Source organism: Saccharomycodes ludwigii, chromosome I (genome assembly GCF_020623625.1).
Source record: "Saccharomycodes ludwigii strain NBRC 1722 chromosome I, whole genome shotgun sequence".
Lineage (NCBI taxonomy): Eukaryota > Fungi > Ascomycota > Saccharomycetes > Saccharomycodales > Saccharomycodaceae > Saccharomycodes > Saccharomycodes ludwigii.
Genome location: NC_060200.1, coordinates 1792601 through 1813573, shown reverse-complemented (window position 1 = coordinate 1813573; position 20973 = coordinate 1792601). Strand labels below are relative to the sequence as shown.

The window sequence follows — 20973 nt, the reverse complement described above, 5'->3', positions numbered from 1 at the left end:
GTGTTAATATGTAATAAAGCTGTTTAATAATAATAATAATGAAAAAAAAATATATATATGTATAAAAACACAAAAAGAAAAAGTTAGATCGACAACTGCAGGACTCGAACCTGCGCGGGCAGAGCCCAAAAGATAATCAGAAGCATCCAAATGAAACTTTAGAAAGATTCTAATCTTTCGCCTTAACCACTCGGCCAAGTTGCCAATTTACACGAAAGACTGCATTTGATTACAGTATACTTACATGTAACTAATTAACGGTTTTATCAACTGGTAAGGAGTGGGAGGGGATAATGGAATGCACGTGAGTAGAGTAGTATCAACTAACAATTAGATTAAAGTTTTTATTTTTTCATTTCTTTTTTTTCATTTCTTCTTTATCCGCTCCTGATTTGAATAATAATATCATTGCAGTTGGGGTGCGTAGATATAGGGGATACAGAACACCATAGAATCAAATGGAAAAATATCAATGAAATCAATATTGAATTATATATGTAGATATTTGTAAGAGAATTAATAATAGGGAGAGAGAGAGAGAGAGAGAGGGGGGCGATAGATAGGAGTTAATGTTTATATACATTTTATTTATTATTCCCACTAACAGCTTATCCGTATTTTACAAATCAAAGTGGCGTAATCTACTACTTAAACTTACTTCAACGTATTTTTACTCGTATAAATATATAATCCACATTTTACTTGATCTACATTTCACCTTCTTGTAACTTCTATCTTTTCCCCTTTTTTTTTTTTTTTGATCTCGCTTTGTCCCTCATACCTTGATATATAAAACCTAACTTTCTTCATATTACTTGTACTTTTAAACTTATACTATTGTCAACTTTTAAAACTGAATTTAATTACAATTTCAATACCTTAAAATCAAGCAAGGACAAAAACAAAAACAAAAACAAGAAAGGAGAAATATATTAACATAATAATAACAATGACTACAATCACCTCAAACAACAATAGCACCGCTCCAAGCACTGCCGGCAACGATGACACGTCGTTTATTGTACAACAACCTCCTTTATATAAACATACAAATAATTCCTTGGTTGGATCTACTGGATCTTTCTATAATTCAATGCCAGTAGAACTAACTACAAAGGCTGGATACCTAGATTTTATTAAAAAACAAGAAAAACTAAAAGGCGAAGAATTAAACACAAAATTTGCTGACGATGACGAGGGGAAAGCCTTGGTTACAACTAGTAAGGGTGAAATTCTAGCTAGTGTTAGCGGGGAAGCTTTAACTTATTTAAAGGGTCTAATCTAGAAAAAGGCAAGAAGTGCATATAAAACTTTTTTTCCTTTTTTTTTTTTTTTTTTTTTTTTTGCATGTATATCTGCTGCTTGTTGTAGTAAAAATGACGTGATTTTATCACTCGTTTCTATTAATACTTCTAATTATGTGGTATATAGGTTGATTCTAGGTTACAGACTATATATATATATATAAAATTTTCTTTTTTTTTATTTTCCTTTGTCGAACAATACAATGTTATAAGTAGCGTACGGATCTGTCCTATTTTTTTTTTTTTCTTTCTTCTTCTTTTTCTTTTTCTTTTTTTTAACTATTTAAAAATGCGCTAGGCTATTTGGGTTCGTGCAACTTTATGGGCTCATTTAGCAAGTGACCCATTTTCACGATCTTAGTTCTTAAGTAACCGTCCACCTCTTTGGAGTGAACACCTTTTTCAGAATTAGTCCAAGACAGAGGTATCATTGGTATTCTTTGTACAACATGAAGTAACGGTGGGTATTCAACTTGGTTAATCTTATCAGGATTATTAGTTAATAATTTAACATTATGTATTCCCAAATCAACTAGTATACTAATACCTATAGAAAAGTCACGTGCATCTGCTGGATGTTTCAACAATAAATTAGCCTGTACAGTATCAGCACCTAGGTCTTGTAAGTTGTAGGCTTTTAATTTTTCACTCAAACCAATACCTCTACCCTCCTGCCTTAAATACACTATAACACCATGGCCATTACCACCGTTCACGTTAGTAATATATTCTCCTGCACGATCAAATTGTTCACCGCAATCACATCTTGCACTCCAGGCGGTTTCCCCAGTATAGCATTCCGAATGTATTCTAACAACAGTGGGGTTTTGTGAATCCCATGTAGTCGTATTAGTTGTGTTACTGGGAGATAGTAATTCGCCACTTTCTTTATCAAAATAGAGTTTCTCCAATAGTTCGTTTGTTTTAGGATCTCTATACTCATCTGCGATGTTTCTCCCGGGGTATAATTTACCACAGTAAGCACCTCTGATCATTCTATCTTTTTGAGATTCGTCAGGTGTTTTTCTTTTAAATAATGACCTTGATCTAATATCTTCTCCAAAAACTATAGCCAAATGCTCTTTGTCATCTTGATTATTCTTATATAAATGAAGGAAAATTTCGGGACCATTTGTTGTGGGTATTCTAGCTCTAGCTACACAGTCTACTATAGGTAGTTTGTTATTAGTGTCAGTTGTAGCGGCATTAATATGGTTCTCGGGTTTAATAGGAGTAATAGTCATAGTGTTGTTGGTTGTCTGTTTAGCTGTTAGGTTTTTTATTTCTCTTTTTTTTTTTTTTTTTTTTTTTATTTTCAAAGTCTCTTGAATATATGTTATCCTTATAATATATATATTATATGATAGTTGATGAATAAGAAGAAAATGAAATGAAATGAAATATGATAATTAAATAGATTTTATTGGTAAGATAAGATCGTTATGTACGAAAGAAGGAAAGAAAGGAAAATTACAACATTATTAATATTATTAACATTTATTAGTAATATTATTTATTTATGTAAATCTCTCCCTTTTCCTCCCCCACCGTCAAAGGAAACATTGCCACTTGGATATTATTTAGATATTATCGCCATCGTAAAAAAGAAAAGGGAAAAGAAAAAAAAGGAAATATCGTTAGTTCGACTCTACATGGGGGCAATAAAAAGATACCATAAGTAATTTCCATTTTTTAAATTATTTCTTCCCCTGTAAACAACTTTTACTTTTTGATCTGGAAAATCAACGAGAAATTGAACAAAGTACGAACAGGCAAGCGAAGTTGTTGTTGTTGTTGTCTAATTTTCTTTTTTTCTTTTTTTTCCTTTCTTTTTTTTTTTTTTTTTTTTTTTTTTTTTGCTGGTTTTAAATTATTTTAATCTTTTTTTCTTCTTTTGTGTTTTTTTTTTTTTTCTGTTTCCCTTTCCCCTCTATTTCCTTTTTCAATTAGCTAACCAAGTCTTCCTTCTCAACTATTCCAAAATCTTATAATTTTTATGATTCTACTAAAAGTAGAGAAAGGAAATATATATATATATATATATATATATAACCAATACTAAACATGGAAGAAAATCAAGAGCAACAACAACAACAACAAACAAAGATCTTAATTACCAACCGTGTTCTACTATCTATTAAAGAGGCATCCAGTTTAATTGGTAAGGGTGGTAATACTATTGAAAACATTAGACAAGAACATAATGTTAAATTATCTCTATCCCCACAAATTCCACGGTGCAGTGATCGTGTCTTAACCTGTGGCGGCGATTTAGTTGATGTTTGTAATGCCATTGCTGATTGTGTCGCTGTCTTGAACAGGGAAATCCCATTTAATGAAAGATATGTTAACCATTCCTATAAAGTTTTGAATTTTATACTACCAAAACCAACAATTGACGAATTGGGTGATGAAGAGTTACTAGAAGAAGGTGAGCTCCATGACAACGCTATGAAAAGCGAAAGTACCAAAGCTGAAGAAGAATATCTATTTTCTATCGGCAATTTGAGATTGATTTTATCAGATAGCGAAATCGCCGTTATAATCGGCACCCAAGGTAAAAGAATTAAAAATTTGATTTCTACCTACGGTGTTAAGATAGTAGCCTCTAAAAAGGAATTGTATGAAAGTGATGACCGTATTTTGGAATTTCAAGGTCATCCGGCTTCCATTGCCAAGTGCTTGATTGAAGTAAATGAAACTTTAATTGCAAGTTTTGCACATATCAAGCATGGCAGACAATATTACCCACATACTACCTTTAAAGAAGTTTTCAATGTTCCCAAGGAATACGTTGGTGCCTTAATGGGCTATAAAGGTAACAGAATTGTTAATTTAAGAAAATTTGCCAAGTGTTCAATCAAAGTTTCCGAAAAAGTCGATAATAACGGCTCTAGAAGTTTTACCATTACTAGTGACCATAAATCTGGTGTAGAGAAAGCTTTACGTTTATTACAGAATAATTACAAAGAAGAAATAAGAAAGAGAGAATCTGGATATTATACTAATAATAATGCTAGGGATAAAAATAAAAATAATAAAAATAATAATAATAATAATAGTATCGATGATAATAATAATAATAATGATAATAGCAGTAGTAGTAATAGCAGTAATACTAATAACGTTAATAATAATAATAATAGTACAAATGCTATTCATGATAATGATGACAGTGATACTGACGGCAGTGAAGAGAAGAGAAGCAAAAATAACGACAACAAGGATCATCAAGAAAGTTATAGCAACCATTTAGACAAAACAATATATTAAAGCAAGACTAAAATTAATCAAAATTATTGTTATGCCTCCCACTTTTCTGTTGTAATAGTAAATTACTCAAAAATAATGGTAACAAGTTCGTCTTTTTCGATATATCACTATAACAAGAATAATTCCTTCCTTTTCTTTTCTTTTCTTTTATTATACATAGATATATATATATTATCGTTATTCTCCAAAATTATTATTGTTATATTATAGCACCTATTATTTAATAGAGTAGTATTATTAATGTATTAGATTTGTAATTTTAAAATTTAATAATGTATAAATTGATTTTTTTTTTTTTACTTCACTTTTCTATTTTCTCTAATTTGTAAACAAACTCTTTCCTTTTTATTATCTTAACAACAAAATTACAGTTCAAATTATTCAAAAAAATAAGAATAAAATAGGTAGATATCTTTTCCCTAAAACCTAATCAAAAAAAAGCTGTTTCGATTCGTTATCTAGCATCCAACACTCGTCTTATAAAAATAAACCACCAAGTTGGCATAAAAAAAGAAAAAAAACTTAAAATAAAGTAAAGAATTTTAAAAATATATATAAGTCATTAAATGTATAGTAAAAATTAAATATAGAAAAGTACATATAAATAGAAAAGAGAAAGAAAAAAAAAAAAAAATATCTCCTACAACCAACCGGAAGATCCAAAATATCAATGTTTTTTTTTAAAAAAAAAAAAAAATAAAAATAAAAATCAATGAATCATCAGCCCTAAAAGAATCTCTTTAAACCCTTCTTTTCATCATGTTGCAAAGCATCAGCATCATAATCAGCACCTCTCTTACTAGCTGGAACCCAGGAAGCAGATTTCCATGGTAAAACACCTTCTAACCACATATCGTTGACTTCTTCTAAACTCAAACCTTTAGTTTCTGGAACAAAGAAGAACACGTAGAAGAACATGAAAACTAAACATCCCATGAAAACATAACCGTAACAGAAACCAATGGCAGAAGTGATAAATGGTGTGAAAAATGAAATTAAGAAACCCCAGATCCAATTGGCAGCAGTAGCAAGAGCCATACACTTGGATTTAACTCTCAATGGATAAGATTCACTGATAACAACATATGCTAATGGGGCCCAGGTGGTAGCAAAACAGAAAAGATAGAAACATGTGAAAACAATCATACAGTTACCGGCACCTTTACTAGAAGGTTGACTCTTACCATGAGGATATAATCTTGTAACACCAACAGATGCGAAAACAACCATACAAGCTGTCATAGTGGCAGCACCCCATAGCAAACAAGTACGACGACCAAATTGACCGACAACCCAAATACCAACAAATGTACTGAAAAAGTTAACAATACCAATAACAATAGCAGTCTCAAAAGTATCAGGCAAACCAACGGATGAGAAAACAACAGTACCGTAGTAGAAGAAATAGTTATCACCTGTCAATTGTTGCAAACTTTGTAACATAATACCCATAATTAATCTTTGGAACACCTTAGTCTTGGTGGAAAACAACTCACCGATAGTGGCGCTACCAGCTAATCTTTCTGCTTCAACACCAGCCATAATAATATCCAATTCAGCTTGAACAGATGGATCATCAATCGAAAGCTTGTTGACAGTGGCAATGGAATGTCTAGCTTGTTCAACTTTATCTTTTTCACATAAATAACGAGATGACTCTGGAACAAAAGTCATACCACCCACCATAAACAAAGCCCAGGCAAATGACAAACCTAATGGAACCCTCCATTGCACTTCGTTACTGTAGTTCTTAGTACCAAAATTAGTACAATAACCTAAAAAGATACCCAAAGTAATCATCAATTGGTAACACGCAACTAAAGTACCTCTTAAATGTTTTGGAGCAGTTTCACCAATCATCATAGGCGACAAAACGGAAATACCACCAACACCCAAACCAGAAATAATTCTACCAATGAAATATTGATACCATTTGTTAAAAGAACAGATTTGAATAAGAATACCAATGACGTAAACAAGAGTAACAGCCATCAAACCAATTTTTCTACCGTACATATCACCCAATCTACCCAAAGTCAAACCACCGATGGCACAACCAATATTGAAAATAGCGACAACTAAACCCATTCTGGCATTACTCAAATAGTATTTACCAGTATTATGATTATATGAACCAAATCTTCTCAAAAAATCCGTTTGGGCAACAAAACCAGAAATAGTACCAGTATCCCAACCGAAAACATAACCACCAAAGGCGATCATCGCACACAACAATGAGACACCTACATAGGCACCACCAGATTTTTTTGGCATTTCAACTGGTTGTGGAGCATCATTTTCCCCTCCTTCCTTGTTTTCGTTATCAAAATTATCATAATCCTCGGAAGATCCCTTTATATTAGATGGTGTACTCAAATGAGAACCATTAGAATGTATACTGGAAACATCGTGCTGGTCGGCAGTAGTGGCAGCAACAGCAGCAGCTGACCCTTCTCCTTGTGAAGTTGACATTATTATTTTTTTTTTTTTCTTTTTTTTTGTTTGTATCTGTGCAGATATATGCGTCTAAAAGTATATTATACCTTTGAAATTAGTTATAATATTAGTAATTTATCTTTGACTTTATTAAACAATTAAATATATGTGTGTATATTATATATTTTAATGTTTGGTGCAGTCTTTGTCTTGTTTGTTTTCTTAACTGATAATGAATTACAATTATATAAATGACCTAAGAAAAAAAAAAAAGTTAAGATATTGAAAAGAGAAAATCATAAGGGAGACTATTTTAAGTCTTTATTTATATATGAATATCTAAAAGATTGAGAAACTTTATTTAACATAACTTTGATTACTTTCTATTTGAAAAAAAAAAAAAAAATAAATAAAAAAAGTTCGGTAAACTAATTAAATTACCACCCAATGATGTGGATATACAAGAAAAAACCCCCATGTTTATTTTTAAAAACTATATCTCCCCATTTTTTTCTTCTTTTTTTAGGAGGGGGTCTTGCTTCCTCCTTATTTTCATACTATTATGGTTTTTGTAAAAAAAAAAAAGTCCTGCAACTTTACTACTAAAAATCTCTAAACCATTAACATGAAAAGATGTTGAACTATTTTTGTGAAAAATGGAAAAACTTATGGAAAAAAGTGTAATAAAACAATTAAAAACAATTAATCCGAGAAAACAAAAAAAAAAATAGCTAAAATAGTTTCTCCATGAAAAATATTGTGAATGTCACAGAATGAGCTATTTGCAAGAGTAGATGATAGCGCTAAGTTATCCATAGAAAATATAAGCAATAGGAGAGTAAATTTAATATCGGTTCAACCTTTTAGCATTATACTTATTTTTTCGTTCCTTTTCTTTTCTTTTTTTTTTCTTGTAGTTTACGTGCGACTGAAGCACAAGCATTCAACAATCTTGAAAAGGGAGCGATGGCTGCACTTTGATAAGTAAAAAGACTGAGTATTTTGATGGCAAGTAGTGTACTAATAATGGGGTAAAAACTTTTAGTTATACTTTGTAAGGTGTTTATTGCTGAACATACCCATTTTAGCTTTAAGCGGAACACCATTAAACTAACCCATTCAACGAGTACTCTTTGGGTCTTTTTTGAAAATAAAAATAAAAAAATAGGGACAAATCTGAGACTGGCAACACCTGAGTTTTTTTTTTTTTTTTAGTATTACAACCATAGATCTATCTTGTTTTGGAATAACTTGAACTATTTTTTTTTTTTTCTCTTTCAACTCAGTTTTTCATTCCAGCTTGGTAATAATTCATAATAAGTCCTATATTATTAGACAACAAAGCGTTAATTAATTTATTTTAATTTTTCAAAATATTCGTTCTTTGTATTCTTACATTTTCCCGCACCCGGAAAATTATTTCTCCTTTATTTTTTTTTTATATTTTTTAATTTTCCGAATAATAATCATTCGTTTTTCCAGGTGCTTCTTTTTTTTTAATGTATAAACAATAGAATCATAATATGTAAAAACATTATCTCGGAAAATTAGCGTATATGTTTTTCCGAAATAGCCTATGTAAATAAGTTTCCGCTATAAAAAAGTTGTTTATTATCTTTGGATAGATGTAAATTTATGTGTACCGGTAGGTAAATTTTTGTTTTAATACTATATACGTCATCAAGGAATACCATAATTAAGGATTTGTTGCTCCTTTTTTTATAACTCTAGTAATTACATTAAGAATATCGAGATATTCATTTATTCAAAAAGATTGTTATTAAGTTTATCACTATATTAGCGATGGATTTAGTCCTATGAAAATTAATTAATTTTGCTGGGATTATCCAAAAATGGAAAACACCAGCAACAACACAAATTTAAAGTAGATAATAATTGATGAGTAAATAAAAAATAAAATGAATAATTTACTCTGGAAATCGTATAATAGATAAATATTTGTTAAACTAAGTAGACCACTCATACGAGTAATTAATTTCAAATAAACGAAAAGATAAAGCATTATGTTGAATTTAAAAAAAAAAATTTATAAAAAAAAAAAAAAAAAAAAAAAACTCCAAATTTTAATTAATAATACCCATGAATAATAAAGGGAGAATATCATTAGGGAAGAAATGTTTTTACACCGTGAAAAATGTCTTTTATATTTCTACTTTTTGACTTTTTGAATCAATTATTTTAACATCCCTTAAGATGTGTTTATTATATTTTTTTTTTAAAAAAAACTCGACTTTTAACAGAGATCTTGTAAGTTATAACTTAAAACGCATCTCGACGTATGCGAATAGTTATGTTTTAATTTTTAGCATAATTAAGAGATCAATGGAAAACTTCAAAAGTATATAAAAATCATTTTAGTTATTTTGCTATTAGTTATAAAATAAAAAGTTGTTTTAAAAAAAAAAATCGGTTAAGGTTTCCTTCGGGACTAGAGCGTTATTAATATGTGCTCGGTTATATAGCAAGACTAGGCTACTATAACCATGTACCAAAAAAAAAAAAATATTGTATGAATGATACTATCGGTTAATAAAAAAAAAAATCTTTTTTTCTACTGACAATAATGATAGTGTGATACTGAATTACGAAATAAGTACACCATCAAAATAAAAAAATATATATAATTAGAAGATTATTTTTAAAGAGATAACTGGGTTCTTCTTTTTTTCCTTTTCCTTTTTTTTTTTTTCTTTTTTTTCTTTTAATATGGTATTTAATCATAATGTTTACGCTCCAAAGTACTACAAGAAACTTTTTTTAAAACAAATAATAAGGCAGTCCTTGATAAAGTAGTATTTAATTAAATCAGTGACGGGCATAAATGCTGTTTAATGCATATTATGAGTGAGCATGCATGGATGCGTGCCTCATTATTTTATTTTCCATTTAAAGTTTTTCCCAAACGTTAGGAGGGAAAAAAAAAATTGAAAAATAAAAGAAAAAAAAAAAAAAACAGTTTTAAGTTTTTCCTGATTTTATGTAATTATACTAATTTATAACTCCTTGAAATGATTTTTTTTCTTTTTTTCCCCCAAGGTAGGCGGAAGATTATAGTTTTTCCAACTCGGAGTTCACATATTATTCTTTCAGGTACTGTAAAAAAAAAAAAAAAAAAAAAATTGTCGGAATAACAAAAATAGGATTTTTATTATTAATGTAACGGACTATAATCTTTTGATTATGATTTTGTTCACTTTTGATGATATTTTTCCAGTCTGGCAGGCACATTGGTTTTATGTACCAATTATTATATGTTTTAACTTTTTTTTTTTTTTCAAATGTAAAGAAATGTGACAACACCTTTTTGAGACCAATAAATATTTAACAAGCAAGAGTAAGTAGTAATTTGTAATTTTTCTTATTTTCCTTTTTTTTTTTTTACTTTATCTTCACAAAAGGAAAACATAATGACAATTTAATGCATACTATTAAAAGGAAAAAAATTAAAAGGGAAATATAGTAGTAATAGATATTATTTCCATGTAGGTTTGCCGGCAACGTTGTTGCTAGATGCAGATTCACTAATTAAATTACGAGCAGATAAGCTTTTTGGGATTTTAGTGGTTTGACTTCTTCTTACATTTAATTTGGTTGAGCCGGAACTTGAAATTTTCTTTGGACTTTCAATACTTCCCATAGTTTTGCTTCTAGTGATTTTACCAGGTGACCTATTGTTGTTATCATCGTTGTTAATAGTTGTATCGGTAGAAATTGCGCCAAAATTGTGATTATTACTGTATGCAAATGTACTTGTGTTATAAAGCCTTTCAAAAACACTTGGATAATTCTCTAAATGCCGAATGCTTCCAGAGCTAGATGCTGAAGTTACTTTACTGTTGTTCAGGTTGGGATTGAGCGGCGCTAAATTAACATCCATTTTTTGTTGCGGCGGGGTAAGCGGCCTGTCGTTCGTGCTAACCGAATGAAAAGAGGAGGTTCTAGATATAGATGGCTTTTTCTTTGTGGACAGTGGAACAACAGTTTTCGTGGAGTTGTAAAGAGGTTTCCTGAATACAATATCACTAGTGGTTTTAGCGTTTGTATTATTTTTAATATTATTTGAAGCAACTTCCCAAAAATGGGATTGGGTTCTGCCAGGATCCAAAGTGCCATACTCATTGTTAGTAGTATCTGATTTAATTTGGGAAGTAAAAGTGGGTCTGGCAAAGCTGGGTATTCTGGTTTGACCAGAAGTTCTTGATGCATTTCTATTGCTGCTACTTCTATTGCTAACACTTCTGTTACTGATGCTCCTATTACTGACATTCATATTAAAAGCATTAGCGCCAATATGTTCCACTGCATTGCCATTGGTACTATTTCCACTATTGTTTCCAGATATTGCTACAGGCACTTTGCCATTAGTATTTATGTTAAACTTGAAGTCGTGTATATCTGTACCACCATTCGCGGTATTTCCAATATGTAAAGGAAAACTGGTTATGTCCCTATTCATAATTAAATTTGATTCATAATTAAGATTAAGTTTGTTTATGGATTTATTATCATTTTTGTCACTGCTATTGCCAATAAAATTATCATTATTATGAGCACTGTCTAACTGCATATTGTTATACTTATTAATATTCTTTTCCTTAGTCATTGATGTGCCATTACTATTCATACTTAGTCTTAACCTTTGAATTCTTTTAGTTATGTCTTTCATAGGACTTATAAAAACATCACTTTCCCTTCCTTTTCCCTTTGAATCTCTAAACCTTTTCTTCGAACTAACAATATCTATATCATTTAATCTTTTAGACAACCTCCTAGAATCTCTTCTTTTTTCACCATCATTACTGAGCAGATCAATGGAAGATTCTATACTGTTACTGCTGGTATTATTGTTTTCGCTATTGTAGATAGTTGTACTTGTTTGTTCCTCGTATATTTGAATATCACCACGTTGAAAAATGTCCTCCTTTATAGCATCAGCATTTCCATCATTATCTATGATATATATATCTCTTTCTACATCAACAGTAGTGGAGGAAATTCCATGCTTCCTCAAGGGCAAGCTATGCTCGTAATTATACTGGTTTTTCAAAGAAATCATTCTTTTATTGGCCGTTGCAGAGCTACTAGTTCCCTTATAATTACTATGAGGTATTTTTCTATTTTTATAATCCAGTATATGTTGGGTATTATCTATAAGAATCACTGAACTGCTGTTATTGTTATTATCGCTATCACTACTGTTCATTGAATCGTTATTATTAAATTGATACTTATCCGAGTTATCATTAGATTTTTTACTATTTTGATTAATATTTGCTGGATCTCCTAGTTGGTGCAATTTTTCAAAAGTTGAGATGTAAGTTTTATCAATATTATTTTGTTTTTTGTGTTGTTTTAATATTATTCCATTATTATTATCAAGTGATTCGGTATATTTGGCATCTATAGAAGCCATATTTTGAAATCTTTTCTTATGTAAATCACTATATCTCTTTTTTCTCCTTCCAAGGGTTGTACCACCCATAGCAGAGAAAGAATCCCTATTATTAAAAACATCTTTATTTTCTTGGTTTAACTCTGCTTCTTTTAATCTAGCTCTATCATCCAGTTCGTTTAATAAAGAATTTCCAAACCTATTGGAAACCCCCAAATGTGAGATGATAGAGGCAGATTCAAAAGATGATATTGATTTTGAAACAGGTATTTTATTATTGTTGTTGTTGTTGTTGTTGTTGTTGTATGATATTTTGTTACTATCATTGTTATTGTATACATCCAACCCAAAAACATTATTTTCAGTGTCATCGTGATCCAATTCTATCCAATTTTCATCTCCTTTGATATTATTGGTATTAAAGAACTCAAAATCTTTCATGCCAGAAATTTCTTTTTTTTTTTCTTTTGTGAGTTGTTCGTATTATTATCCTAAACCCCCACCCCCCAAAAGTCCCCCTTCAAAAAAGAAGAAAAAGAAAGAAAAAAAAAAAAAGGAAATATATATAAATATATATAGATATGGATGACTATGTGAAATTAAAAAGCTGTTTATTCGTAGACACTAGTAATACTAATTCTAAATGTTAGAAAGTCAGATTGTATAAATTCAAAAACAAGCTCAGTGTTTAATTAGCGTTAAATGGTAAATATGTAAACATAAAGATCAAAAAAATGAAAACAAAAAAAAAAAATAATATATAATATTATAAAATTATTTTATGTCCGGGTACTGTTTGTCATTTGGCAATGGTTAGAACGTGACTTACATGGAATATATATTTTTTTTTAAACTGTACTAAAAAAAAAAAAAAAAAAAAAAAAAACAAGGCAAGTTTTTGTTTCTCCTTTCCTTTCTTAACTTAAAACCTAATAAGATATTTCACACAAATTTACAAGAAATCCCCCCGTAAACAAACAAAAACAAACAAAAAAAATAAAAAATCATAATATTAGAAAAACACAAGGTTTTTTCTGTTTCCTGTTGTAAAAAAAATGGAATATAGAAATATATATATATATACGTAGTTAGCTTTGAATACAGACGATCAAATAAAATAAAAAATAAAAAAACCAATCATTATACTAATATAAACAGTTTTTAAAAACGAGTCTCGGAATAAATAAAACAAAAAAAAATTTCTCAATTTCCATTTAATTTAAACCTTTTCATTTAAATTTCTTACCGAACATGATCATTTGCAATTGATCATACAAGGAAATAACACCGGCACCAGCAACACCTCTCAAGATGTTAGCACCACAACCCTTGAACAAGGTGGAAACACCTTCAGCAGCAACAACCTTCTTGAAACAGTCCAAGGCACCAGCATATTTAACAGCTTGACCAGAAGTCATCATCATTCTTCTTCTGACAGTGTCCAATGGATAAGAAGCAGTAGAAGCACCAGTAGTAACAACCCAACCCAACAAGAAAGAAGCAAGGAAGGAACCTTCTAAGGAACCAGTCAAAACAGCTGGTTTCAAAGAATCATACAAACCAAAGTATAAACCTCTGTAAACAATAATACCAATAACAGATGGAACAAAACCTCTATACAAACCAGCAAAACCATCAGAAGCCAAAGTCTTCTTGTAAACATCAATTAAACCGTTGAATTGACGTTCACCACCCTTCTTAGCAGATTTGGAGTCAGCAGCCAATCTAGTTCTAGCATAATCCAAAGAATAGACAAACATCAAAGACAAGGCACCGGCAGCACCACCAGCAGCCAAGTTACCAGCAAACCATTTACCATAACCTTCTTCCTTCTTGAAGTTAAAAGCAGCCTTGATCTTATCTTTGAAGGCAAAGTTCAAAGCTTGAGTTGGGAAGTAACGAATAACGTTAGCAGTATTACCTCTCCAAAAAGAAACAATACCTTCTTGGGCAGCAGTTCTCTTAAAACATTCAGCAATACCGGTATAACGTCTGTCCAAAGTACCTTGCTTGATCATTTCATCTTGATTTTGGATCAATAACTTGACTCTTTCAATTGGAGCGGCAGCAGTCTTAGCAACGGCGGCGGAGACACCACCCATTAAAAAGTCGATTAAAAAGTTAGATTCCTTCTTTTCCATTTTTGCACTATACTATACTTTTCTTTAGTTTATAAATTAGTTGTTATTGTTTTATTCTATTTGTTAACAAAGAAAAATAAAAAGGTATTAGATGTAAACAGAACTATAGAAATTGTTTTGAGGAAATGTTATAAGGACTGAAGACAACAAAAAGTATCGTCTTTAAATATAAAAATATTAAAATGTAAAAAGAGATAGAAAAAGGAAAAAATTGAAAAAAAAAAAAAGAAGGAGTATATATTATATCGTTCTCGCTTAAATACTTTAATAATTCCAGTTTATCCTTCCCGAAAATAATATTAAGAAAAAAAGAAAAAAAATTGTTTTGTAGCTTTTTCTTTTTTTTGTTGTTATTTGACTACATTTATTATTTACTCTGCTGTATTTTCTTTGGTTATTTTTAAAAATTTTTTTTTTTTTTTTTGCATAGTAATTGAATAACCAGTTATTTGAACCTCTTTTTTTTTTTTTTTTTTTTTTTTTTTTTCACGTAGAAATTTTACAATCTATGATTTGATTGGAAATGTATTTTTATTCTGTATTATCAAGTAGAAGAATTACAATGAAAATATTATAGTAAAAAAAATATATACTATACACTTACTTTCCAAGGCAGAAAAGAAAAAGAAAAAGAAAAAGAAAAAAAGCAAAAACAATAAATTAATGAAAACAGGGCTACACAAAATAAAGTGCAATATTACATGTATATATCTTGACGTGTACGAAGAATACTACGCAGACTAAAAGAATATAATTGAATCATTTGCTACTTTGTGCTAACAAATTCCTTTTTTAGGGCTAGCCCTTTTTCCTACTGTTTTACCTCCTTTAAAGCCCTTAAACATGAGGAAACTTACCATAGTCAAATAATGCAATAAAAACACAATGCAATATACTATATACGTACCTTCCTTAGGTTTTTTTTTTTTTTTTTTTTTTTTTTTTGTTTTTACTATCAGGTATATTTATTTTATTTTTGATTGGTGTTAGACCTGTGTTAGTATTTGTTTTGTATCGCCAAGGGGGGAAGCAATAAAAAAAATCAAAGAGTATGAATCTACGTATGGTGCTAATGAATATGAAAAAAAAATATTTTCTTAAAATTTGATTGGTTGAAAAGATTATTAATATTATTGTTGTTCTTGTTGTGTGTTGCTATTGTAAAGTCATAATAATACATCTGTACACCACCCCGCAATTTTTTTTTTTTTTTTTTTTTTTTTTATTTTATTTTATTTTATTTTATTTTATTTTATTTTATTTATTTATTTATTTTATTTTGTAGTGAAAATACCCCAAATACACAGAATTTAACACATCAAATAAAAAAATATGTATTGTTTATTATTTATTATTCGATTAGCCATAAAAACCCACACAAAAACATTGCTTTTTTTTTTTTTTACACAACGATATATTAAAAAATAAGTAACTTAATAAATATCGCACATCGTTATAATCCGATGACGGTTTAATAACATACAGTTTCGCCTACTAGAAGATTAAATCTTAAACTGCTACTTAAAAAAGAAATAAAATTCAATATAATTATATCGGAGAATAGATTAGTTAAAATAACGGATAAATAGTGTTACCTATTTAGCAAATTACTGTTCATTTAATTCCTTAATTTATCTTAAGCACCCCCACATTAAATTCGTGAAGTGAATATTCAAAGTAAGCCATTCGTAAATAGTTTCTCGGTATGTTTATATTTTGAAATCTATAATTGAATTGTTGCTCTCTTTCACTTTTGAAAGTTTTAATTAGAGATTCAATAATTAAAAGTGCGTAATTGAAAACAAAACAAAACAAAAAAAAAAAACAAAAAAAAAAAAAAAAAAAACCCCCTCGGAAAAAATTATTTTTTTTCTCCCAGCAGCTTCCTTAAAAGCTAATAAATATAATAAAAATATTATATAATTGTGGAACACGATTAGTTGTTGTCTTGACTGGCCTAAACTTAGGTTATCCATTCTCTTATTATTAATCCTGGGTCATAATGACAAAAGCTAATTTAATTATACAGAGCTTATAAATCTGATGGATGCTTGAATAACCAGGATCAACGACAAAATACCTTAGCTTATTGAATATTCCATCCACGACCAACGTACATATACACCTCTAACAAGACATCATTTATTTATCGTGGCTGTCTAGACTACTCAAATACCAGTGTTATAACAATTGAATTAACTATTTTGGATTAGTTTTTTTTTCCTTCTTCTTCCTTTTTCTATCTTTTTTTTTTTCCTTTAAAAAACATAAGGTTAAAAGAAATATTTACATATTAAAGAATAAACAAAATCAATTAGAAAAACGTTATAATAGGGTCTTTTTTTTTTTTCTTTTTTTTTTTTTTTTTTTTTTTTTTTGTGAGGAAATATATTTAGGTGAAAAAAAAAAAAAAAAAAAAAGTTAAACATTAAAAGATAATATGACCACGAAACGAGTTATTAAAGCTTGCGATGCTTGTCGTAAAAGGAAAATTAAGTGCAATGGCGAAAAACCATGTGCTAAATGTATAAAGGGCCTAATAGAATGTATTTACACTTGCACCGCCAAGAAAAACACAGATAAATCAAAAACCAGGGTTTCTAACAAACAAATAATTTCATTATTAACTGATAAGTTACAAAACATAGAGGCGTTATTATATAACGCAACCGAAGCTAATGGTAGGGCTAGCAACAGTAGTCATCCAGATCATACTAATATCAATAACAGTTGCAAATCCATTGGGGATATTGACACCACGAGCAAAACTACAACAGATAGTGCTACAAATTCATCATTAAAAACAAATCCCGATATTAGAAATGATAATGTTAACGCTACTGTTACTATCAATGCTACCAGCATCAGTAACAACTCTCCAGTGCCATTAAGCAATAATATTTTGTCACCTTCAATGGAGATAAGAGGTCAACCTGGTGCGAAAATTATTGATAAAATTGCAACTACTTTTAAAAAAGAATTGAAAAATGAGTTAACTTCCAAAACGAAAATTAAAAATACTGATGGGTTTTTTTTATACTATAATGGAAATACAAACAAAGATTATTTAGGGGGTAGATCGAGTTTTTCAATATTCAACAGGCATGGGATTTTATGGTTGCAAAAAAAGGTCCCCACCAAAGAATGCACAAAGATACTTAATAATATGGTCGCATTGAATAGCTTATTGAAAAAGGATAACCAGATGTATATTGAAAAAGTATTTCAAAGGGTAGAACCTTCATTGGACGTAAAGCCACCTAGTCTATTTCTAGATTTAATATGCGATATTATATGTAACAATATTTGGTATACGTTATACATTTTATCCAAAGATAAATTGTTTGAACTAATTAACAAGTATAAAACTGATTATGACCAAATGGACACAACGCATCTTTTTTTAATAAATACAATTTTCCTCTGTGGTTGCTCATTGATTAGGTGTTATTATCACAATAGTCATACGCTTCTTGATGAACTAGATGTATGGGAAAACATTTTTTTGATAAATTCGGTAAATTATTATCAGAAATTTAGTCTAAATTATACGGATTCAAGTGTCAAAGATCCGAAGAGTTGTGTCCAAGCGATGCTATATTTTAGCCATTATATGGAAAATTCACCAGCCCCACAAGTCTGCTTTATGATTGTTTCCAGTGCTGTTGCTATTTGCCATCAGATTGGCATATATGACTCAAACTACATTGATAACATATCCGATTTAGAGGAAAGATTAAACTGCAGAATAATATGGTGGAACTGCTATAGAATAGATAAATATTTGAGTTTAAGAGTAGGTAAGCCTGAATTAATTGCACAAAATGAGGCCAAGGGGTTAGAAGAAAAACTATTATTGGATATAACAGCATACATAAAACCTGATTTATTTGAACAAACTAAGGGTAATTATAGCTTAGTTTTAGAGAATCTAAAGCTTTCAATAGATGGGCTTGATATTTTACTGTACGACTATAAGTTGCAATTAAGTAAGATATCTAGCAAGTGTTTTGTTGACTTATTTTCTGCCAAGGCTGCTGAAAGCACATCTTTTTTGAAAATTGAATCAAAGATTTTGGGTTTAAATGAAAAACTAAACGAATGGTGTGATACTATTCCCAACTTTATGAGACCAGAGCTAAGAAACTATTCGGAAATTAAAAATAAATTAAAGCTTTTAAAAAAAGGTAAGCCACTTAAACTTTACGCTTATAATGCTGGTACTACTACTACTACTACTACTACTACTACTACTACTACTACTACTACTACTACTACCAATCATAACAATAGTAAAAATGATAATATCCGCGTGCCAGAAACTGATATAGATCCACAAGTTTACATAGATAAACTTTATTTGAGAGTACTATACTTATTGTTAGAGTACCATTTAATTAGTATGTCAATTAATAGAATAGCTATCAAGTCATCATGGGCCTTTCACTTGAATGATAACGAAAGATTATTGAACGAGGATGTCTATGTGAGTAAAATATTCCACAACGCCACTTGCATTTTAGAGATTATCCAATTAGTATTGGTGGATGATTGGAATCCAATGTTATCTAATGAATTATTGTTTACGTATTTTTCAGCATTTGTAATAGTTTTCGGCTCAGGACTAAGTGTTCCTGAATATATCCAGCAAACAATCAAACCATTAATCCAATCAGTTAAATGTTTTTTAAAACCCATTAAAGAGCATCGTATTGTTGATGTTTTAAAATGGAGTGCTTTTGGATGCCATATTTTATTTTTCATGAAATTATTTTTTTTCAAATTTGAAGAATATATTAATACTATTAAAGAGAATAAGGATGTTTATAATGAAATAGACGACGAGTGCAAAGAAATTTTAAAAAATGGATATGATTATTACTTCCATGACGATTTACGAATTGTTTATAATGGAGTTACCAAACATAGCAAATTAATTTTGAAAAACTTTGATGAATCTAAACAGAGGAGGAACAAAGAAGGGAAATCTAAAAAAGCTAATAATAATACGCTGGGAGACAGGATGAAAGGAAGAGGCAGTATTATTGGTAGCCGTGATAATAGAATAAACAGTACTATAAGTGGCACTACGCACAGTTTTAATGATAATGGTGATGCTAAGACAGAAAATAACACCAATAAAGCAGATGGGAATATGAGTTCTACAGCGCTAGATTCCAATGAATTAACGCCTGGGTTTTTATCCGCACTACAGGATATAATTACAGGCGCATTTGAGAACGATGAGGCAGGAATTAATAAAACTGGGGAAACCAATATTGCCAATGATATAGCTGGTAGTTTTTCCAATGGTGATGGATTTGGTGATGGCAACATCATTGCATTTCCGATAAATCATGCACGAATAAACCCGAATAGCTTTAATTCTAGCAAATCTACTGTTACTAGTAATGCCGCTTCTACCGAAAATAAAGACAATGGGCTTGATGGCATTAACGGTACTTCTGTTTCCAATGATATTAGCACAGCTGCAAATAATATTTTTCATATGAATGACAATAATTTATTTATTTCAAGGACTGCTGATGTTTATATGGATGACATTTTTGGAGGTACAAATTCTATTACAAATCTTGATTTTTTAGATGATGAAATATTTGAATGGGCATTTAACAATTCACTAAAGAAATGAATTTTTTTTTCAATTTATTATTATTATTATTATTATTATTACCATCATATACATAAAATTATAAAACGATTTTTATATTCATAAGAAAATAGAGAAAGAGTTAAAAACAAAAACAAAAAAAAAAAAAAAAAAATGCGATTATTGTTGCTGTTTATTAATAATTACCTGTTCAGCAGCCACTTTGTCTAACTGTGATTGGTCTTTAAAATCTTGTCTCCAATTACAAATAGGACACATCAATTGTTTGCCGAAATACATAGGGAATATCGGGATAAACCAGATGCTTATAAACTCTCTCCGTTTTACTGGTTTCACACAGTAATTATGACAATTTGGACAATAGAAGTTTTTATATTTAGGACCTAAGTCATATTCATTATCCCAATCTTTTTTACCAAAAATAATAGGTACGAAAGACATCTTTTTTCTTTATTTATTTCCTTCCTATTTTTTTCTTTGAATATTGTATCCACCTTTCAAAATTACCTTTATCCAACGAGGTGCTTAAAGACTTTTTTTTTTTTTTTTTTTACTTTTATGAGAGAGGTGGTTATCAATAAGATTTATAGATATATATATGTATATATATATGCATGTATATAAATAAATAAATAAATAAACCATATCTATATTAAAACACAATAGTTAGAGTCATATCAACTTTTTTTTTTTTTTTTTTTTTTTTTTTTTTCTATAGCAATAAAAGGAAAAGTTCACATATCAAATACAGTAATGGATAAACTCCGCGTATAT

The 20973-nt window shown here is 29.6% G+C and overlaps 8 protein-coding genes and 1 non-coding gene across 9 annotated transcripts; 3 read left to right on the top strand and 6 right to left on the bottom strand.

Moving 5' to 3' along the window:
• Nucleotides 1–89: 89 nt before the first annotated feature.
• Nucleotides 90–204, bottom strand: SCDLUD_000767. The gene is made up of 2 exons: nt 167–204; nt 90–135 (listed from the first exon to the last, which is right to left on the bottom strand). It is a non-coding gene; the product is annotated as a tRNA-Ser (tRNA).
• Nucleotides 205–949: 745 nt separating this feature from the next.
• On the top strand, nt 950–1285 carry SCDLUD_000766 (uncharacterized protein; the record flags this gene model as incomplete). Its single annotated transcript, XM_046081269.1, has 1 exon — nt 950–1285. One exon carries the CDS (start codon nt 950–952, stop codon nt 1283–1285), a length of 336 nt encoding a protein of 111 aa, XP_045937081.1.
• Nucleotides 1286–1603: 318 nt separating this feature from the next.
• On the bottom strand, nt 1604–2548 carry RIB1 (GTP cyclohydrolase II; the record flags this gene model as incomplete). Its single annotated transcript, XM_046081270.1, has 1 exon — nt 1604–2548. One exon carries the CDS (start codon nt 2546–2548, stop codon nt 1604–1606), a length of 945 nt encoding a protein of 314 aa, XP_045937080.1.
• Nucleotides 2549–3368: 820 nt separating this feature from the next.
• HEK2 (Hek2p) lies at nt 3369–4577 on the top strand (the record flags this gene model as incomplete). Its single annotated transcript, XM_046081271.1, has 1 exon — nt 3369–4577. One exon carries the CDS (start codon nt 3369–3371, stop codon nt 4575–4577), a length of 1209 nt encoding a protein of 402 aa, XP_045937079.1.
• A 726-nt stretch (nt 4578–5303) lies between these two features.
• Nucleotides 5304–7049, bottom strand: SCDLUD_000763 (sugar porter family MFS transporter; the record flags this gene model as incomplete). Its single annotated transcript, XM_046081272.1, has 1 exon — nt 5304–7049. The coding sequence occupies one exon, from the start codon at nt 7047–7049 to the stop codon at nt 5304–5306; it is 1746 nt and encodes a 581-aa protein (XP_045937078.1).
• Nucleotides 7050–10506: 3457 nt separating this feature from the next.
• On the bottom strand, nt 10507–12867 carry SHE1 (She1p; the record flags this gene model as incomplete). The annotated part of the gene is made up of 1 exon (XM_046081273.1): nt 10507–12867. One exon carries the CDS (start codon nt 12865–12867, stop codon nt 10507–10509), a length of 2361 nt encoding a protein of 786 aa, XP_045937077.1.
• Nucleotides 12868–13655: 788 nt separating this feature from the next.
• Nucleotides 13656–14567, bottom strand: SCDLUD_000761 (uncharacterized protein; the record flags this gene model as incomplete). The annotated part of the gene is made up of 1 exon (XM_046081274.1): nt 13656–14567. The coding sequence occupies one exon, from the start codon at nt 14565–14567 to the stop codon at nt 13656–13658; it is 912 nt and encodes a 303-aa protein (XP_045937076.1).
• Nucleotides 14568–17007: 2440 nt separating this feature from the next.
• Nucleotides 17008–20220, top strand: SCDLUD_000760 (uncharacterized protein; the record flags this gene model as incomplete). Its single annotated transcript, XM_046081275.1, has 1 exon — nt 17008–20220. One exon carries the CDS (start codon nt 17008–17010, stop codon nt 20218–20220), a length of 3213 nt encoding a protein of 1070 aa, XP_045937075.1.
• Nucleotides 20221–20358: 138 nt separating this feature from the next.
• SCDLUD_000759 (uncharacterized protein) lies at nt 20359–20640 on the bottom strand (the record flags this gene model as incomplete). The annotated part of the gene is made up of 1 exon (XM_046076941.1): nt 20359–20640. The coding sequence occupies one exon, from the start codon at nt 20638–20640 to the stop codon at nt 20359–20361; it is 282 nt and encodes a 93-aa protein (XP_045937074.1).
• Nucleotides 20641–20973: the final 333 nt, after the last annotated feature.